Source organism: Rissa tridactyla, chromosome 13 (assembly GCF_028500815.1).
Source record: "Rissa tridactyla isolate bRisTri1 chromosome 13, bRisTri1.patW.cur.20221130, whole genome shotgun sequence".
NCBI classification, from domain to species: Eukaryota; Metazoa; Chordata; class Aves; order Charadriiformes; family Laridae; genus Rissa; species Rissa tridactyla.
This window is the reverse complement of record NC_071478.1, coordinates 3,218,261-3,235,240: the sequence shown is the minus strand read 5'-3', so window position 1 is coordinate 3,235,240 and position 16,980 is coordinate 3,218,261. Positions and strand designations below refer to the sequence as shown.

The window sequence follows — 16,980 nt, the reverse complement described above, 5'->3', positions numbered from 1 at the left end:
AGATGCAGCTTCGTTCAAGTCACTGCAAACACACGTTTCCTCCAGCTGAAGTTTTGGCCCGTTGGTCTGTGGTTAAGTTTCGTTTGCTCCTATTTTAAAGAAGAATTTGCAGTGGGTTTTACCCTAGCGGTAGGGTTGTGCGGATGAAGGGCTTAAGGAATTTTTTAAGCATGCGTTATTGGCTTTGTGGCGGTAAAAAGTCCGTCTCTGCTTCTGACTCTGGAGCTGTCCCTGTGTATGGAATTTTTCGTTAATCTGCTAAAGGAGTACCATTAGCCCGTTTATCTTCCCCTTTCTCGTCCTCATCTTCCCCTCTCCTACCTTCCCGCTTTAAAATATTTTTTTTTACTGTTATTTTACTGTTTTACCACATCATTTCTGCATGTTTCACAATAATAGACTTAGGGGAAGCTGCGTTGCATTCATTCTCAAAAATGTGTATTTTTCATATCTATTTTTTTAAAAGAACAACAGTGCTGTAGATCTTAAATGAAGCTTCTTACCTTTCCAACTGTTTGAAATCTTTCTTTTTCTCTTTCAAAAGCCTTTCTCAAAACAAGCTGTAGATCATGTACAAACGCATTTAGCCAAGAAACAAGTGCCAGCCAGCCTTTTTCAGGTGAGGTTACGTCTGAATGTTCACATTTTCTTCACTTATTTGACAGTAAGTGACTTTGTACATGTTATTTAAGGAGGCGGAATAAAATGGTACTGGGACGTATTCTTTGCTGTACTAGCGATATTAGAATGCTTTTCTAAGTCAAATAAAAATGACAAATTACTATTCTTACCCAAAATATTTTCAAGCACGTATACGAAGGCAAACTGTACCTTGGTATATGAGCAGAATAGTTTTTAAATTTATGTAATTTAAGCCATTAAATAATTCAGAGTAAATCACTTTACATCAGGACGATACACATCTTGTCAAGATAAACCAAACTGCAGAGTGGAGAAATTGCCTTATTGTTTCAGTAATGTGAAATCTTTGAAAACGTTTTTCTTTTTCTTTAAGGTATATTGATTCCAGTTGATGATGGTGTGGAATTAAGGATTTGTACCGTCTCACACGTTTTTCTCTTTCCATGAGACAAAACCCAATCAAAACTTACCTTTCTAAAGAGGAGTTTCTGCACCATTAAAATTGTGGTGTTGTTTTTTTTTTAAACTTTCTAAAATTTTGAATTGCTAAAAGGAAGTGTGGGATTTGCAGATCCTCCATTTGAATATAAAAATAAATGGTATCCTGGCTCATTTGCAAAATTACACATCCTTTGTGTTGCTGTTTACTTTAGAAAATAATTAGAAGGGAAATATTTCTTGTATTGTTACAGCTTTAATGTGCATTGATACAAGAAATTCAGATACGTGCTAAGTTTTGTAGCGAGGTGCGTTAAATCAGTGTGGTTTTGCATAAAATGAACCTCATCAATCATGGGAGTGTTTATAAACTTAAATGCCTTTCATGTAAATCTCACGTATTTTTATATACTGCAAAAATGTGGAGATTGCCCCTGCTTGATTTTTCTTCCTGCTCAGTGAACTGTTTTTAATGTTGCAATTAGGTGAACTGACAAATTGCTAACTGCGTTGCTGGAGTTACATCTCACCGCTAATTGGGTTGGGATTTGAGATCGCTGCGTGCCATCGCACGTCAAGACAAAGTATTTCTCTAAAAAAAAAAAAAAAAAAGTCACTTGTGGATTGAAGGTGCCAGTGTCTTAGGAAGGGCAGACAGAGAGGCAAGAAACACCAAAAAACCTGAAGCGCGGCAGCGGCTCTGGGAAGTGGAGACTCCGCGCTCCGCGTAGTGTATTTAAATATATTTGAAAATAGAAGTGTGCTGTGATTGTTTTGTGAGACTTGTTGGCCATAGAGAGGTGCCACGCGCAGGTTTTGTACAGCCCCCCCCACCCCCCAGGCAAGCATTTAAGGTTTTCCAGCTCGTGAAAATATTTTATGTTTGATTTCAGGGGACCTGCTCAGATTCCAAAAGCTCTGCGCAAAGCTTAAATGCTTCATTGAGCCTTCTGCAAGGAAAACACAGTAAATGCTGTGGTTATATAGGGCCGAGATGAGTTCTGTGGAATGGGTGGTACTGCATCATCAGTTTATTGTACGCTTAAATACTAATTGCGTTCCTTAACCCTTTTTTAGCCATATATAGAAGAAATCTGTGATAGTCTCCGAGGAAAAATATTTCAGAAATTTATGGAAAGGTATGAACGTGACATATCCAAACTTTCTACCTAATGTAGCAGGAAGCCAGATCCCTTAAGAATTGCTGTAAAATAAGGCTGAAAATGTTGAATAAACTTCATTTAATTAGTAATGTATTATCATCAAGCTTCAGCAAATGACTAGCTTTGTTTGCGTATCATGATTAATGTCAGGATGTATCAGTGAAAAAATTGGAAAGATGATCGATTTTTCTGCATAGCAGAATAATAGATGGCGGTTGGATCGTAGAGGTTTAAAAACGTGGAATTACGGTCTCGTGGGATGTTCTCCTGAGTGACTCAGAGAGCCAGACTGGTTTGGATCTGGACACCTGGCAATTAAGCAGAAAAGGTGTAGTGAGGAATTCAAGGCAGGGCCTGCAAAGTCCGGCTCTCGTCCCACGACAGCCAAATCCACTGTATGAAATGGTATTTCGCACTCAGACTGAAACGGGTGCAGCAATGCCTCCACAGAACCGCTGTTTCTTACTCTGAAAAGAAATACTGAATTATTTACGTAGAAATGAGAAACTGTTTATTTTTTTTGCTACAGCTTGCGGTATTACTGATGTTTTTCCTATTTTAAGATAAAATGAGTTTAAAACGTTCCTTGGGGTATACGGAGGTTCATTAACATAAGTTGAGCTGCTTCTGTTTTCTTATAATTATCTTTCTCTTTATGTAATTTAAATGTTTGTTAGTTCCAAAGTCAGCTGGTTGTTTTTAAAAATTAAAAACCATCTGAGAGATGTGAGGACATACTCAGCACTTACAATTACAGGGATAAAGGTTATCGGATATCTTTCTCTTACAAGGATGTAAAATATTAAGTGTGCGCTGCCTAGTAATTGTTTTTCTCGGTGGGGGCAACATTACAATTGTTTGAAAGGAAGGCTATCATTTAATAAATATCACAACACGCCCTAGCGCAAACTTTATTTTAAATATCAGAGTCTTGACGTTTTCTATGACACTTTACACAGTAGTCTCAGACAACTTTTAAACTTTTTTTTTCCTACAGTGACAAGTTTACTAGATTCTGTCAATGGAAAAACGTAGAACTAAATATTCATGTAAGTACTTACAAGTATATTTATCTTGTCAAAGGCTGATACAGGAAAGAAAATGTTCGGTTTTGAGTACTGCTTCTGAAAAGGCCTTATTAAAGAGCACGGTGAACGTTACTGATCTGCTCTGCTATTCTTAGGCGAACAGTCCTAACGATTCCTTTCTGGACATCCCTTTCTGCCTGTCTGGAGTTAATAGCTTTTTGATTTTTATAGTAGCTGAAAGAAACCAAACTGCCAGAATCGCGTCTCTATAACAGCCCCAGACACCCTCTGTCTCCTTTTTCCCACGGCGGTTCTGACGTTGTCCCCAGCACCCCGTACCTCGGCCGCTGCTTTTGGCCCTCGGCACCGCTTTTCGTACGACTTTGCCTGTGAAAAATAGCCCTCCTCTTCCGCAGGCGGCGTTATGAATGAGACCGTCAGGCCTTGGCAACAACAGTCTCATTCGTCTTGCTCGTGCTTCAGGCTGTAGTGCTTGCAAGTATGTTGAAATATAAACAATAAGGGGCTCCTTTTTCCAAAACAATAAATGTTGTATGAATTACAATAATTAAATATCTTAACACGTTAATAGATTATTTAGATGTCTTTACAGGAAGTTTTTTAATACTGAAAAATCAAGTCTGGTTTTGTTTTTTCTTTTTTTTTTTCTATTTTTTTTTGTATTTACAGCTGACCATGAATGATTTTAGTGTACATAGAATAATAGGAAGAGGGGGATTTGGTGAAGTGTATGGTTGCAGAAAAGCAGACACTGGAAAAATGTGAGTATATACACACTTTGTTTTAGAGGTAATTGTAAACTCTGAACTAGTAAGGAAACGCTTCCAGTCATTTCTTACAAAATCACTGGAAGCAGCATCGCATTACTGTATAGTTCTTTATAATGAAATTTTATCCCAAGAGGTTCTGATTGCTGGATCGTCTTTGAGCTTAGCTCGATATTTGATCCCGTTATGTGCCATGCAGTGGGGCTTCAGCCTAGCAGAGCTCTTAAGCAGCACATCCTTCGTTTAAATGGTCTTGTCAGAATTAATGGAGACTGCACATGTGTTTAAAATTAAGTATGTGCTTAAATGATTTCCTGGATCAGAGCCTGACAGCGCAGAACAATGTTCTTGTGGAAACGGTGGTGGCTGTGCGAGGTGTTACCTCTCGTCTGCTGAAGGTTGTTCTTCTCGCAGCAAAGCGCATCCCGCAGCTGGCGCTGACGTAGGGATGGAGGATGGACCCAGGAATACCACCTTGGTGCTCTTCTATCTGCAGGGTCGTGCCTGGGCAGATGCTGACTATGGTCTTCTAGATTTGTGCAATTGCATGAGTGTCTGCCCTGATGAGCACGTTTCACTGGCAAAAGCTGGGATCCTTGCTTACGTTGGGAAGAATATAGTTCCAGTGTTGAGCTTGTGTTTAACAGAGCTCTCGGTGGGAAGTCCAGGATCAACCCTGAGTGGCTTTTTTTCTTTTTTCTGGTCTTACCATTTGCACACTTCTCCTAATCAACAGATTTCAATCTCTAGGCATAATTGTCCCATTATATCCTGTTTTGAACATCTGGGCATTGATTTAACAAATTGTTCTCAATATCTATCAGTTTGTGTATTTATTTACACCCCACCTCCTCCCTTTCATCTTGCTTTTCTCCTGACAATTTTAGTCCAGGGACCATCCTTGAACATTTCTCTTCTGAGTAAGCATGACATGTTTGGAGTGCCACGTCTCTGCAGTTACAGTTGGCTTCACTGGCAATTGTGTGTGCTTGGCATCCTTGATAATAATAAACTTCTTAGCTATTAACAAGTGGAAGACATCTTAATGTTGCTATCACGCTCAGTATTTTGCAGTGACCTTAAGTATTTATATTAATCCTTTACTAACAATGCTGTCTTTATCCTTGCTTTGGTACTTTTTTTGTCCATGTACAATTCATTAATTTGTCCATGTACAAAAAGAAACATTTTATTTAGCTTGAGCCACACTAAGTAAGTTTCCGCCCTGAAGTGGTAGTTCTCAGATTCCCAGCCATTTTCATGTCTGAGTTTTGCTCTGGATAAACCTTGGGAGTAGCGAGGGAAGCAAAGGACAGTTTTTATCAGATATAAATAGAGTAAAGGGAAGTGAAACGTGGGAAAACCAACCTTTTCCAAACTTAAAGGAAAACTTTAGATTAGGTTCAGGTTCTGGGTAGAGGTTTGGCTTAGTTCTTTCTTAATCCAAACCTGTTTACCCATCCCTAATCCAGATCCCGTCCACTCTAGATGGCTGCCTCTGCTGCACTTACTGCCTGCAAGGAGCTTGGGAAGCCACCCCTCCAAGGTAAATGCCATCGGTGTTTCACTAACCCACAAAGACACACCTGAGGCTTCTTTCACGTCACCTCCTTCAAGGACATCTAAATAGGGGCCAGAAGTACCATGCAGAAAGCAGGCCGAAGGGGGAGGGATTGCAGTGCTTTTGGAGCACGCGACTCGATATAAGACCCGAGATACTTGATTTCCATCAGCCTTAAACGGCCCCAGTCATTCACTTGCATCAGTGATGTCCAGGCGGAAACAAAGGGTAGCATGTGAAATGGTATTTATGGTCATCGTTTATGGACTCCTCAGCAAAAGCACGTGCTGTGAATATATTCCACATTTTGGAAATGTAAAATTCCAGTATGTTCACGCTCACTCTTCCCCCACTTGCACCACATGCATGGCAAGGAATGACGTGGCTTTTTTAGGGAGCGAAGGTTACACGAGGCCCTGTTTCTGTGCGGAGCTGTCACGGTGTAGGCAGTTGATGAGCATCGATGCAGTGCTGGAACACGGTGTTTTCCTGAGCGTATTTTAAAACCAGTGGCCCAAAACCCCATGGTTGCCCATGTCTAGAAGTCTTCTATGGAGGAACACACGTGTCCTTCTCAGCTGTTGTCTAATCGTAGGCTGACCTAACGTCTTGAAAAAATATCCAGACTGTATTCTATCCTACTCTTGTTTGATGGTTGTTAGGGTAACATTCTTTTTTGAGCGAAATTTTATTAATTTGTGTTATACAGATGGTAGAAGATTAAAAAAGCTTTCTGGTGTATATCTGACCTTTTTTTTGAGTAGAAAGAAAATTTTTAAAAAATTTATATATAAAACTCAGCGTGTGTTCAAGATATTACTTTCCTGGTAGAGCTGAAACTGTTAGAATTAAATGGAACCGTATCAGAGTCTCTGTTATTTAATTCATACTGCAAATCCTTGCTTGTAGGTATTAAAAAATGAGTGTATGATATGTAATTCCTGTATCACTGTGGTTGTTGGGACGCAGAATTATTTATTAAAGCACATTTATTTGTCAGGAGGCTTCTCTTGAAAATGGTTTCATTCTGAGATTTTGGAGGTTTTCTTGTTTAGTCGTGTCATGATGTCTTTAGTACTGGGTTTAAGTCTTTAAAGAGCTTGCTTACAGGAGGATACTGTAAATATGCATGGCATAACTGCTAGTGAATAATACTGAGTATAGGAGGACATTTTTTCTGCTGCTTTTTCTGAACAGTTAATATTTTCAGGTATGCAATGAAATGTTTAGATAAGAAGAGAATCAAGATGAAGCAAGGAGAAACATTAGCCTTAAATGAAAGAATTATGCTGTCTCTTGTCAGTACAGGAGTAAGTATCATTGATTTATTATTCTTTTTATTTTTTTTTCATATTATATAAAATCTGTTACATGTATAATACATGCTCCATCAATTTGGTTGTGTGACATGCAAATGTTAAACCCCTCTGGAACCTTCCCCCTGATTCTAACGATGTGTCTGAAATACGAATGGAAAAGAAAGCTTGCTTTTCAGTTTGGGTGCTTACAGAAATCAGCATCTCAGCTAAAGAGGCTTGAGGACGTTCCCATTTCTTAGATAATTCATTCTCTCTCCCCCCCACCCCTCTTCCTTTCTTTTTCCCCCTCCCCTTCTGATTTTTGTAAATATTCCTTTTTCAAATATTTATAGTTGATACTTTTCTAAAACATTAATCTGTCTTGCATAGGGATTTCCTTTTCTGCTGTAGTAACATAATACTTTTGTAGAATATAAGATACTATTTCAGAAAAAAGCTTCAGTTACCTCTTGTTCCTTCCTTTCCTGTGACTTTCATATTAGCTTAGCCAAGTTTTCCACATTTTTTTTTTCACGTACTTTAGCTGAGTACCTATCCAGGTGTACCAAGTAAGTCTGCCCATCTAGCATACACGTCTACTTAAAATTAGAAATATCACTAATGTGCACAAAAAGCAACCCCAACTGGTGTTGGTTTGACCAGATCGGGTCTCGTTACCTGCAGAAGAGCAGTTCGGCCGTGGCCACAGCAGTATGTCGTGCTCAGGCGGCTTCGGAGCAGGCTTTGAAGTGCCAGAGCCTTCTGAGTACACTGGCCTCATTAAACAAAACTTGAAATCGGCTCGTGTCGCCATGGTTACATGTGATGCTGGTAAAAAGGTTAGTTTTCCTCATGACTGTTGTGGCGTATGACTTAAACGTTCAGTTTGCAGCTCAGTGTTAACGCATCCCTTTTCCCAGCGCAGTTAAAGCATGAGAAGGAGCTGCGTGTGGTTTTGTTCTGGGCTTGTACGACAGGGGCGCAAATGGCAGAACGTCTGCAGTGCAGGAGGATTGCTGCTCCCAGGCTGGCAGAGAGCAAATACTGTGCTCTGCTCTGAGACAAGTTCTGTATCTTGCAGAGACCGAGTAAATCCTGGGTTTGGTTCTGCATTACCCAGGCGGGTTAGTAAATACCGATTTCTTTTTTAAAAAATCCTCTTGTGATGCATTTAGCATCATTTTTTCCTTTAAGCGCATGCACAGCATCCTTCCTGTCTTCTGCTTCAGGGAAAACCCATCTGTCGTGGTTTGGGCTGGGCTGGCCACCAAATGAACGCCAGATGCTCTCTTTAACCTCTCTCCTTTCCACCACCTCCTCCGGCTGTGGCATCCTGCGCCCCAAACCAGGGCACCATCCGTCTGGTCGGGCTTCAAGATGGGCTGTCTTCCGCCCACAGCGGGTCTGGGACTTCGCACTGCATTGCTCGTAGGCGCAGGCGCAGGAGAGCTGCCCGTGCTGTGCTGCCCTTTGTCGTCTGCAAACTTGGCTTTAAAAAATGTAGATGTGTTTTTCAGGACTTAGATATAAATGCAGAATTATAATTGCTAAACAGTGCCCTTTTATTGTCAAGCGAAAACATTATGAATCAGATAAGACTTGGTACTTTTCAGCCTCACAAAAGGCATGTGAGATGCTCTCTTGTGCAGACTGACAGAACGGCAAAGCTGATTACAATTTTGTCCCTAGAAGATGAGCTTTCGAACTTTTCTTGCTGCCCATCAGATCATTTTCCTCTGCCGTAAGAAATACCCTGGTAAGGCAGATCCTAAACTAGAAACCAGGGAAGCTACACATCAAGGTGTCATCATAACGTTGAACTTCTTTCTTACTGAAGAGCTCTGACGGCAGGACGAGGTAGTTCCTTCATTGGAAACTCCTCCCCTGCTTCAGCCTTTCTCTGGAGAAATGCACTGAAATAAAAAGTCAGAGCGTTTCCTTTAACACAGAATTGTGTTCACGTTTGGCTTCAGCATGAAGATAGAAAACTGATTGGAAAGTATTTCTTTGTTCTTTTATCTGTGAAATTAACAATTGGGATTTATTGGTTAGACTTTTTTATGGAGTTAACTCTTTTCACTAAAGATAAGTTGTAGCTTGTCCAGAAGCGTCAGGAGTCTTGAGAGCCAGTGGGGTGAAGTTCTGTAGTGGAGACTAAACAAGAAATCTAGGTAAATTAGTAATAATTGTCCGATTAACTTTAATTTGTGATTCTGTTGCTCCGGTACTCAAAGTGAATTTTCATGTCTAGCGATTCAAGAAGAAAATTGTTCACAAGGCTGCTAATGGTGGGTCTAGTTTACTTACATGACAGCACACAGCTAGTTATTTAGCAACAGAAAAAGCAAGACGAACCATTTGTTTTTTTTCATTACGGTTTATCGGCTCATTAGAGTGTAACTCCTTTAAGATTCTCAGAAATTTGAAAAAGAGTTTTGAAAAGAGAGATGTTGTACAAAATGCTACCCATTCAGGTTAGGTACACCTGCCTGTGCAAGAGATGCTGGGGTGTTTTGAATATGCAGAATGAAATAGGTTTGAAAGCGGTAGAATAAGGTGATTCATTTCATTCCTGAATACAAGCCATTAGGTTTGAATGGCGCGTGCCTTCCCCAATGACGGGATTTATGCGCTGCCCGGAACAAAATGGAACTGGGAAGTTCATCATAGTACAATTAGTCAGTTAACTGGGAATCCAGATGTCTCTGCAAAATACATAATAACAGCTGTGCAGATTACACACATGTTTGTGTAATCATTTTTGTTAATCCACCTAAAATTTTGGCATTCACAACTACTTCTTGAATAGGGAGCTCCCAAATTTGAGTACATGGTGGCTGTGTTGTGAGAATAGCTTTTCATGGTAACGTTTCGAATCAGCAGAGCTCAGAAGTACGACAAGACACTTCTTGGATTGGGCTCTGCGTTATTTGGATTCTCTATTGGTGTGTTTGCTTTGTCACCGGCTGTTGGTGTCACACGGACAAACTGTTGCTGAGGTTTGTGTTTCCCCTTCTGCAAGATGTCCTCCTCCCTGTCTTCTCCCATGGTGATGTTCAGTCTGGAGGCTGGAACCGCATTTTGAAATTCTTAGAAAATAGCATAGTAGGGAAAATATTTTACTTTATGTTAAAAGCAAAAAAATACATTATTTTCTGTGATAGCCGTATTTGCCTAGCGTTCAAAAACTGTAGCGTTGAAATCACCAAGACTGTCACTGCTGATGTACTGTATAAACACAATTTGCCAAAAGTTGCTGTTTGTGGCAGGAAGTGGTTATTTAATAAATCTTTTCCTGGCTGGTAGGCCATGGTCATTCCCGCTGTCTCTTTCAAGACCAGTGGCTTCGCAGGGCTGTGGCTCTGCTCTGCTGTGTCTTCTAGTTCTCTCTTTCCAAAAAAACTAGGCAGTTTAGCTGTTTTACTTAGCTCTTTTTGAGATAATTTGACTAAATACTGGATTCAAGATTTCCCTCAAGGCATGATAAATATAAGGTACAGCAGAAGTGGACAGGTAAAACCTCTGAGATCAGTAATTGAGTTGTTTTGGTTTTTTTCTGAGAAGAACAGCTACTTTGTTTTCATGTGTACCAGGATTTTTAGGAGTCTTGATTTTGCTCAAAAAATTGAATTTATTCCCAAATCTTGGTGGTCTCTTGAAGGAACATCTGGGGAATGGCAGGTAACAGCTCGGTGTTCCAGGCGTTGACCTGCACATCGTTCTGAGCCAGACCTGTCAGGACAGAGCTACTCTCCAGTTAAACGTGCCACACAGCCGCTCTACTCTCCGAACACATTTTTTACCTTTTTGCTCTCATTTCTACAGTCGTGCTCTAAAGCCAGGTGCTTGGGTTGCAGGAAAGAGTCAGAAGCAACATTTTCCTTCTGAAGTAACTGTTAGGGTGCTAGTGTCTTTAAAATATTACATTCCTACAATTTTTTTATAGTTATTCTAATGTTTTTTTTCCTTCCACGTTATTTATTACCAGAAATTTGTCTCCTACAGTTTTTTGGACTTAATCCAGGATTGTTTGGATGTAAGGAACTGTTTTTAAACTGTTCTTAATTCACACATTGTTGTCATACTGTTGCTTATTTTTTTTCAGAGCAGAAGCTTGACTGCAACAAATTATTACTCTCTTGGGAAATTTGCCTTATTGCTTTATGTTTCATGTTTTAAAAAAACTATAAGGTTTTATTTTGTTTGTTTTTATACTGGAAAATACTCTTGCAGTGGTTTTCTTGTCAGAAGGGTATTACAGTACTACAATTTCTTCTCTCTGTTAAACAGTGAGAGGGTAGTGATTAAATTAGGGAGGCTTACACAAAAATGAGTTATGCATCACATTTACACTTGCAGTTATCTTGTAAAAAATGAGATCCATAAAAATGTAGGCATACTATGTTCTGCTATAAAAACACCCTTTTATTTTTCTGTGTATGGTGTTTAAATTCTAACGCTAGATCCTTCTGGGTAAATAGATTGCTCTAAGGTTTTAGGAAGCCTGCCTGGGGATGCTTTTGAATTATCCAGTCGATTCAGAAAATTAAGTTAATAATTCTACTAAAGCTTTTGTTCTGAAGTTAAGTGGTAATATGATAGTCCGCAGTTCTGAGGCATACAAAGTTTATAACGAGAGGTAGTATCTTTTGTAGAATCATGGAAATGTCTCGGTTGGAAGGCACCTTTCAGATCATCGAGTCCAACCATTAACCTAACAGTGACAAAAACCCCCACTAACCCACGTCCCTCAGCACCGCGTCTGCCCGGCTTTTAAATCCCTCCAGGGATGGTGATTCCACCACTGCCCTGGGCAGCCTGTTCCAATGCTTGACAACCCTTTCAGTGAAGAAATTTTTCCTAATATCCAACCTAAACCTGCCCTGGCACGATTTGAGGCCGTTTCCTCTTTTCCTATCGCCCGTTACTTGGGGGAAGAGACCGACCCCCACCTCTCTACACCCTCCTTTCAGGAGCTGCCTTGCCCATAGCCCCCTTATTTCTAGGACCATTTCGGCATTTTTCACGCCTGTTTCTCCAGGGTGTTCCAGACGGGTGCCTACCTTCCGCAGAGGCGCGTGTGGAATTGTGTGCAGTAAGCGATAACACACAGGTAGGGCTGGACGTTCGTGCGGGATGTTTGTTGGACATTCGCGCACAGTCCAGGTGCTGTGGGGAGTCCCTGGGGATTACAGTCGAGTATCTAAAGCTTTATATTTCAACGTTAGGTAGTTTTGTGGAAGGCTGAGCCGACTTGACCTGTGCCGGCCGGTGAGATGGCGCCGCCGTCCCCTCCCTGTCCCCCCACGTGGGTCCCGCTTTGCCCAAGGCCGCCCTGTCTTGCTGCTCCTGAACTGGGAAGGAAGCAAGTTCCTGTTAGAGATTCCCACAGCTTTCACTATCAGCACTGCAACAATCAACACAGTGTATAAGTCATGTTAGGTCACGTTTGTGCTTCCTGCGTGGTGTCCTGGCTCCTCAGCAGTTCAGTTTGTCTCCGCTCATCTCCCTGCTGGCGGCCGCCATTGGGTGCAGGCCCTGGTCGGTCAGGGTTGCCATGCAGGCCAGTCGGCTTCCACAGCGCAGCCCTTCCTTCGGCTTCCCTTGTAGACTAACCAAACAACACGGGGTTCATATGGCTTTGGAGAAGGGGTCGGTGAGGTAATAGCCACCCCCTACTAATTAACCACTTATAGGTCTAATGAAGAGAGGTGGGTCTGCCAACTTCCTGCCATGGCGTCTTTGAGTGCGTTGCAGAGGTAGCAGCGCACCGAACAGATCATGTGCGCTAAAGAGGTGGTTTTCCGCTGTAATTTTTTTTTTTTTAAGGCTGCTTGTCTTAAACGTCGGTGTGAATTCAGGATAAAGTGGGAATGAAATCCATGTAACCCAGCCCTGCGCCCAGCTGCTCGACGCTCATGAATCCGCACCCCCCGTGCTTGTTCTCTGGGTTTTGCATAATCCGGACCGTGCTGTTCTTGCTTCCCGTGCATCGGATATGCATCAGAGTTGTGACTTCCTTCCCCGTATAGTTATGTTCCTTTTAATTGTCTCTCGCAAATGCTGCTGGAGGGCTGAAGGGTGGCAGGGGGTGGCAGGACACCTGACTGTCACCCTGCTGCAGCTCTGCCCGGGAGCTCAGCGGCGCGCACAGGGTGTCACCACCGTAGCTGCCTTTAGCATAGAGTTGAGGAGAAAACTTTCTGTCCTCCGGGATTTTGTACGTGATGCCACTCGGGTTCGACTCAGGTTCTCGGTCAATGCTCTGGCAGCTGAATGTTCGCCGTGCAATCGTCGGAAATAGTGCGTGTCCTTCACACTTCACGAGAACAGCTTTATTTTTTTTCTGAGCTGGCCTAAAGCTTGTTAGCTTTAACGCATCTGTCATGTAAATCTAGTGCAAACTCAGGTAAATATTTTTAGACTATTTCTAGCTGCTGTAGTTGCAAGTCTTTAGAAGATGGTGATGCTGCCTGCGTTTTTTAAGCCTTTGGCTCCTCATAGCTTTTTTTTTATTTTTGTATTGAAATGAGATAGCGAAATTGAAGATCTCTAAACCGTAAGTGAAACATCAGAGTATGTGGATGAGTACACAAATTGCTTTCGAAAATTATTATGAATATCGGTGAGTATCAAAGGAAAAACGTCGCATGTATTTTTAGCTTCTCTAAGCAGTATTTTGCTTATTGCCCGAGATGAACTCTTTGCTCCTTTCTTTCTAGGACTGTCCTTTTATAGTGTGTATGACCTATGCCTTCCACACCCCTGACAAACTCTGTTTCATTCTGGACCTGATGAATGGTAAGCAAGACTCATGCAGATGATGATAGCATTACAGAAATATTGGCAGGAGGACTTGCTGAGATCATGAGGAGAGAATGACGGGAAAAATAAACTGAGGTGTGAAGCATCGGCCTGAGAGCAAGAGGGGTAAATTGATCTCAAGCGGGGAACGTACAGAATAGACTGAAAAATCTCTGATACCTTATAACAGTAACGTATTTAAATAAAGATATCAAAGAACCTACTAGGCTGGCAGCTCAAGAAAATGATGGTCATGTGGAGAAATGTATGAGGAGATCAGGAATGCAGCTTTCAGAATAAAAATAAAAGGGCTACTATGAAGAGCTCTGCAAAGAAAATAAATGGGGGAAGCATTCCTCAAAGGAAAGAAATTATACCTAGAAGCCTTAGCATAATTCTTGTGAGAACACACAGGGAGAGAAGATACTGCAGTGCCTTTATGTGCTGAAGATGCTAATATTAGATGTTCGATGCTAATGTTAGAAATGCAGTGTTAGACTCGAACCCTGACTGTGGTCCCGCGGTAAGCACCTACAGATGTTGGACACATCTGCACGTACCGCGTTGCAAAGCTAGAAATTGAATTGAGAAATAAATCTCGTATCCTCTAAGTAATAGAGACTGGCTTTGGTGTTTGCAAGCGAAGATTCTCATTAAAATCTAAGCTGTAGGTCAGATGCAAGCAACTGGTTGATTATTTTGAATCTGTAGCTTGATCAGAAATAGTTTCCCAGGAATAGTCGCTATTTGATGTGTTGATGGTGTGGATTAGCTCACACAGTGACATTGTATTGTGCCTGTGCTTTGATTAGGAAGGTGTGAAAACATCCCCAGCATGAATATTTGAATATTTTGGCCCAGATGACCTTTGAAGGTCCCTTCCAACCTGGGCTGTTCTATGTGCTAATTTATTCAGTTCTCCAAAAACCTATATATATGAATGCATTTGACTTGCTGTAAATCCTTATCATGGCGACTCAGTTGCTGGATTAGTCACTGAATGCAGTTGTGTATAAAGTAAATGTATTTTTACATGGAGTTTCAGATTGATCAAATTTATTTATTAACATTCTCTGGTATTTTGTTACCATTGCAGAGTGTATGTCCAGTTTCATGGATGCTCCACAGGTTATAAGAACATAGAAATGCTATGCTGTTCCCCCCCCATATCATTCTGTCTGCTTGTGAGGCAAGATTTTACTGTTCTTTAAATTCAATTCTTCTAATTTTAGGAGGAGACTTGCACTACCACCTCTCCCAGCACGGAGTGTTTTCTGAAAAAGAAATGAGGTTTTATGCTACTGAAATCATCCTGGGTTTAGAACACATGCACAATCGCTTTGTTGTGTACAGAGACCTAAAGGTAATCATTAATGTAGTGACTGCATTCACACAGGTGGTTGTTAGATAGCAGCAAACAATCCAGAGATACTGATAATTTAAATGAAGTCTCTTACCTGAAACCTTTTCTTGGGAAGAATACAGATTATTTGTTTATCTTTGGCTGAATTTTCTAATAATTCTTCAACATAGTTCTAATCTGTGCTATTATCCAGTTTAACAGGCCTGGGAGATGCTTCCTCAGGGGCAAAATAAATCCTGTGCAGTGTTATTCATCTCACCATGTTAATGATGCTATTAATTTAGAGAGTGTACTATATTTCTGAGAGCCCTGAAAGAGGAGCGTGTGTGATGGGAGACTAAGAGGAAGACAGTTGTTCGGGGTTGTTTCACTGACAGTGGGGAAGTTGAGGAGTGCTCCGAGAGAGGTGTCCATGAGCCAAGTGACAATAAAAGCGGGGGGAAAGTCTGCACAGAGAGCGCAGAGTGTAGTCTCTGGTAAAGGATGTAAGAGCCCCACACGGACCCTTCTATGAAAGAACCAGAAACAATGTGGACTTGAGGCCAAAACGGATTTATTCTTTAATATGCTTTCCATTTCAAACCTTGCCTGTTTTTCTCTTCTGTTATTCGTCAGTATTTCATCATCTCCTCTGGAGCTGATGGTAGTGCTCCATTAGAATGTAGATTTTATCTAGAAAGTGTCTTTTATGTTGATGTAAAAAAAAAAAAAGGCAATTACCAATTACCAGAGAGTAGTGGTTTTCGAGAATTAGTTCTGTGTGCCGAGAATTTGTAGTTCTGTCAACTGAAAAATACCAAGCAGTAACCTTTCTGTATCTCTGGATTTCTAGCCTGCAAATATCTTGTTGGATGAACATGGGCACGTGAGGATATCAGACCTTGGGCTGGCTTGTGATTTTTCCAAAAAGAAGCCACACGCTAGCGTGTAAGTACTGTGTATGGGAGCTTTGCTGCACATACAATAATTGCTAAATAAGTCCTTTATGTGTCTTTATAATTTAACTTTGCCTAAAGGAAAAAAATAACACTTGTGTGGCATAGGCTTGCTTTATAACACAGGAAAGATGGATACTCTAATAAGGTTTTTTAGTCTCCTCTTTCTGTTTTCCTGCACAGTTGTAGCAGCTGATGTGTAGGCATGGCTGGAAGATGACACATTATTTCGAGATGATTCACTGTTCAGAGAAGATAAGAACCTGACTGAGTTAAAGTACCAGATTGTTTTAATTGTCCTAAATGGATAATTAAGTATTCTGAAACTGACTGAAAAACAGGATTTATTGTGTCTTTCTCTTTCTGGATCTTTGTAGAACTGGAGGCAAATTGTGTTTCTTTCTGCCTCTTGGCATCAGGTCATAACTAGGATCTGAATTTCTTGGATTGTGCGTGGATTCCACATCTTATCTGGCACGTTTTATTCTTAGGTCCTCCTTTGCCCTGATTTAGTCTCAGAATTTATGCAAAAAGGAAAGCTGCATCCTGTCATATCTTAAAAGATTTGCAATTCAGTAGCTTGTTGAAAAAGTTTATACGTTCCAATTACGTCAAGGGTAAAACTGGTACGTGGTGACCAGCGACGACTCCTGGAGGAGGTGCCCTGGTGTTAAATCTCGCACACGGGTGTCAGCTGGAGGGAGACACGTGGAGCACATCGAGAGAGCACGGTCCAGCTCTGCTCACCCTGGTTTTGGGGCTGTGGGTGAGGGCAGGTCTCAGGGCTGGAGCCATCTGGCCTGAAATACCAGGAGCCCCGACTGTGTCCTGATGTCTGTCTGTCCTGTAAACTGGGTGGACAGAGTGTGCAGCTTTTCCACCTCTGTTTTCTGTTCCACTCTTAGACAGAAGGCTACCTACTGACCCCTGTACTGAGGGTTCTAATTGACAAGCGGCTGA

The 16,980-nt window shown here is 41.2% G+C and overlaps 1 protein-coding gene across 1 annotated transcript in view; it reads left to right on the top strand.

The window, feature by feature from the left end:
• GRK3 (G protein-coupled receptor kinase 3) overlaps positions 1 to 16,980 on the top strand; it is a 72,747-nt gene that overhangs the window by 43,098 nt on the left and 12,669 nt on the right. Inside the window, exons 5-12 of the mRNA XM_054219542.1 lie at positions 545 to 619; positions 2,158 to 2,219; positions 3,241 to 3,292; positions 3,962 to 4,053; positions 6,831 to 6,930; positions 13,641 to 13,719; positions 14,955 to 15,085; positions 15,918 to 16,012. Coding sequence (XP_054075517.1) covers positions 545 to 619; positions 2,158 to 2,219; positions 3,241 to 3,292; positions 3,962 to 4,053; positions 6,831 to 6,930; positions 13,641 to 13,719; positions 14,955 to 15,085; positions 15,918 to 16,012 — 686 coding nt within the window. The remainder of the gene's footprint in view (positions 1 to 544; positions 620 to 2,157; positions 2,220 to 3,240; positions 3,293 to 3,961; positions 4,054 to 6,830; positions 6,931 to 13,640; positions 13,720 to 14,954; positions 15,086 to 15,917; positions 16,013 to 16,980) is intronic.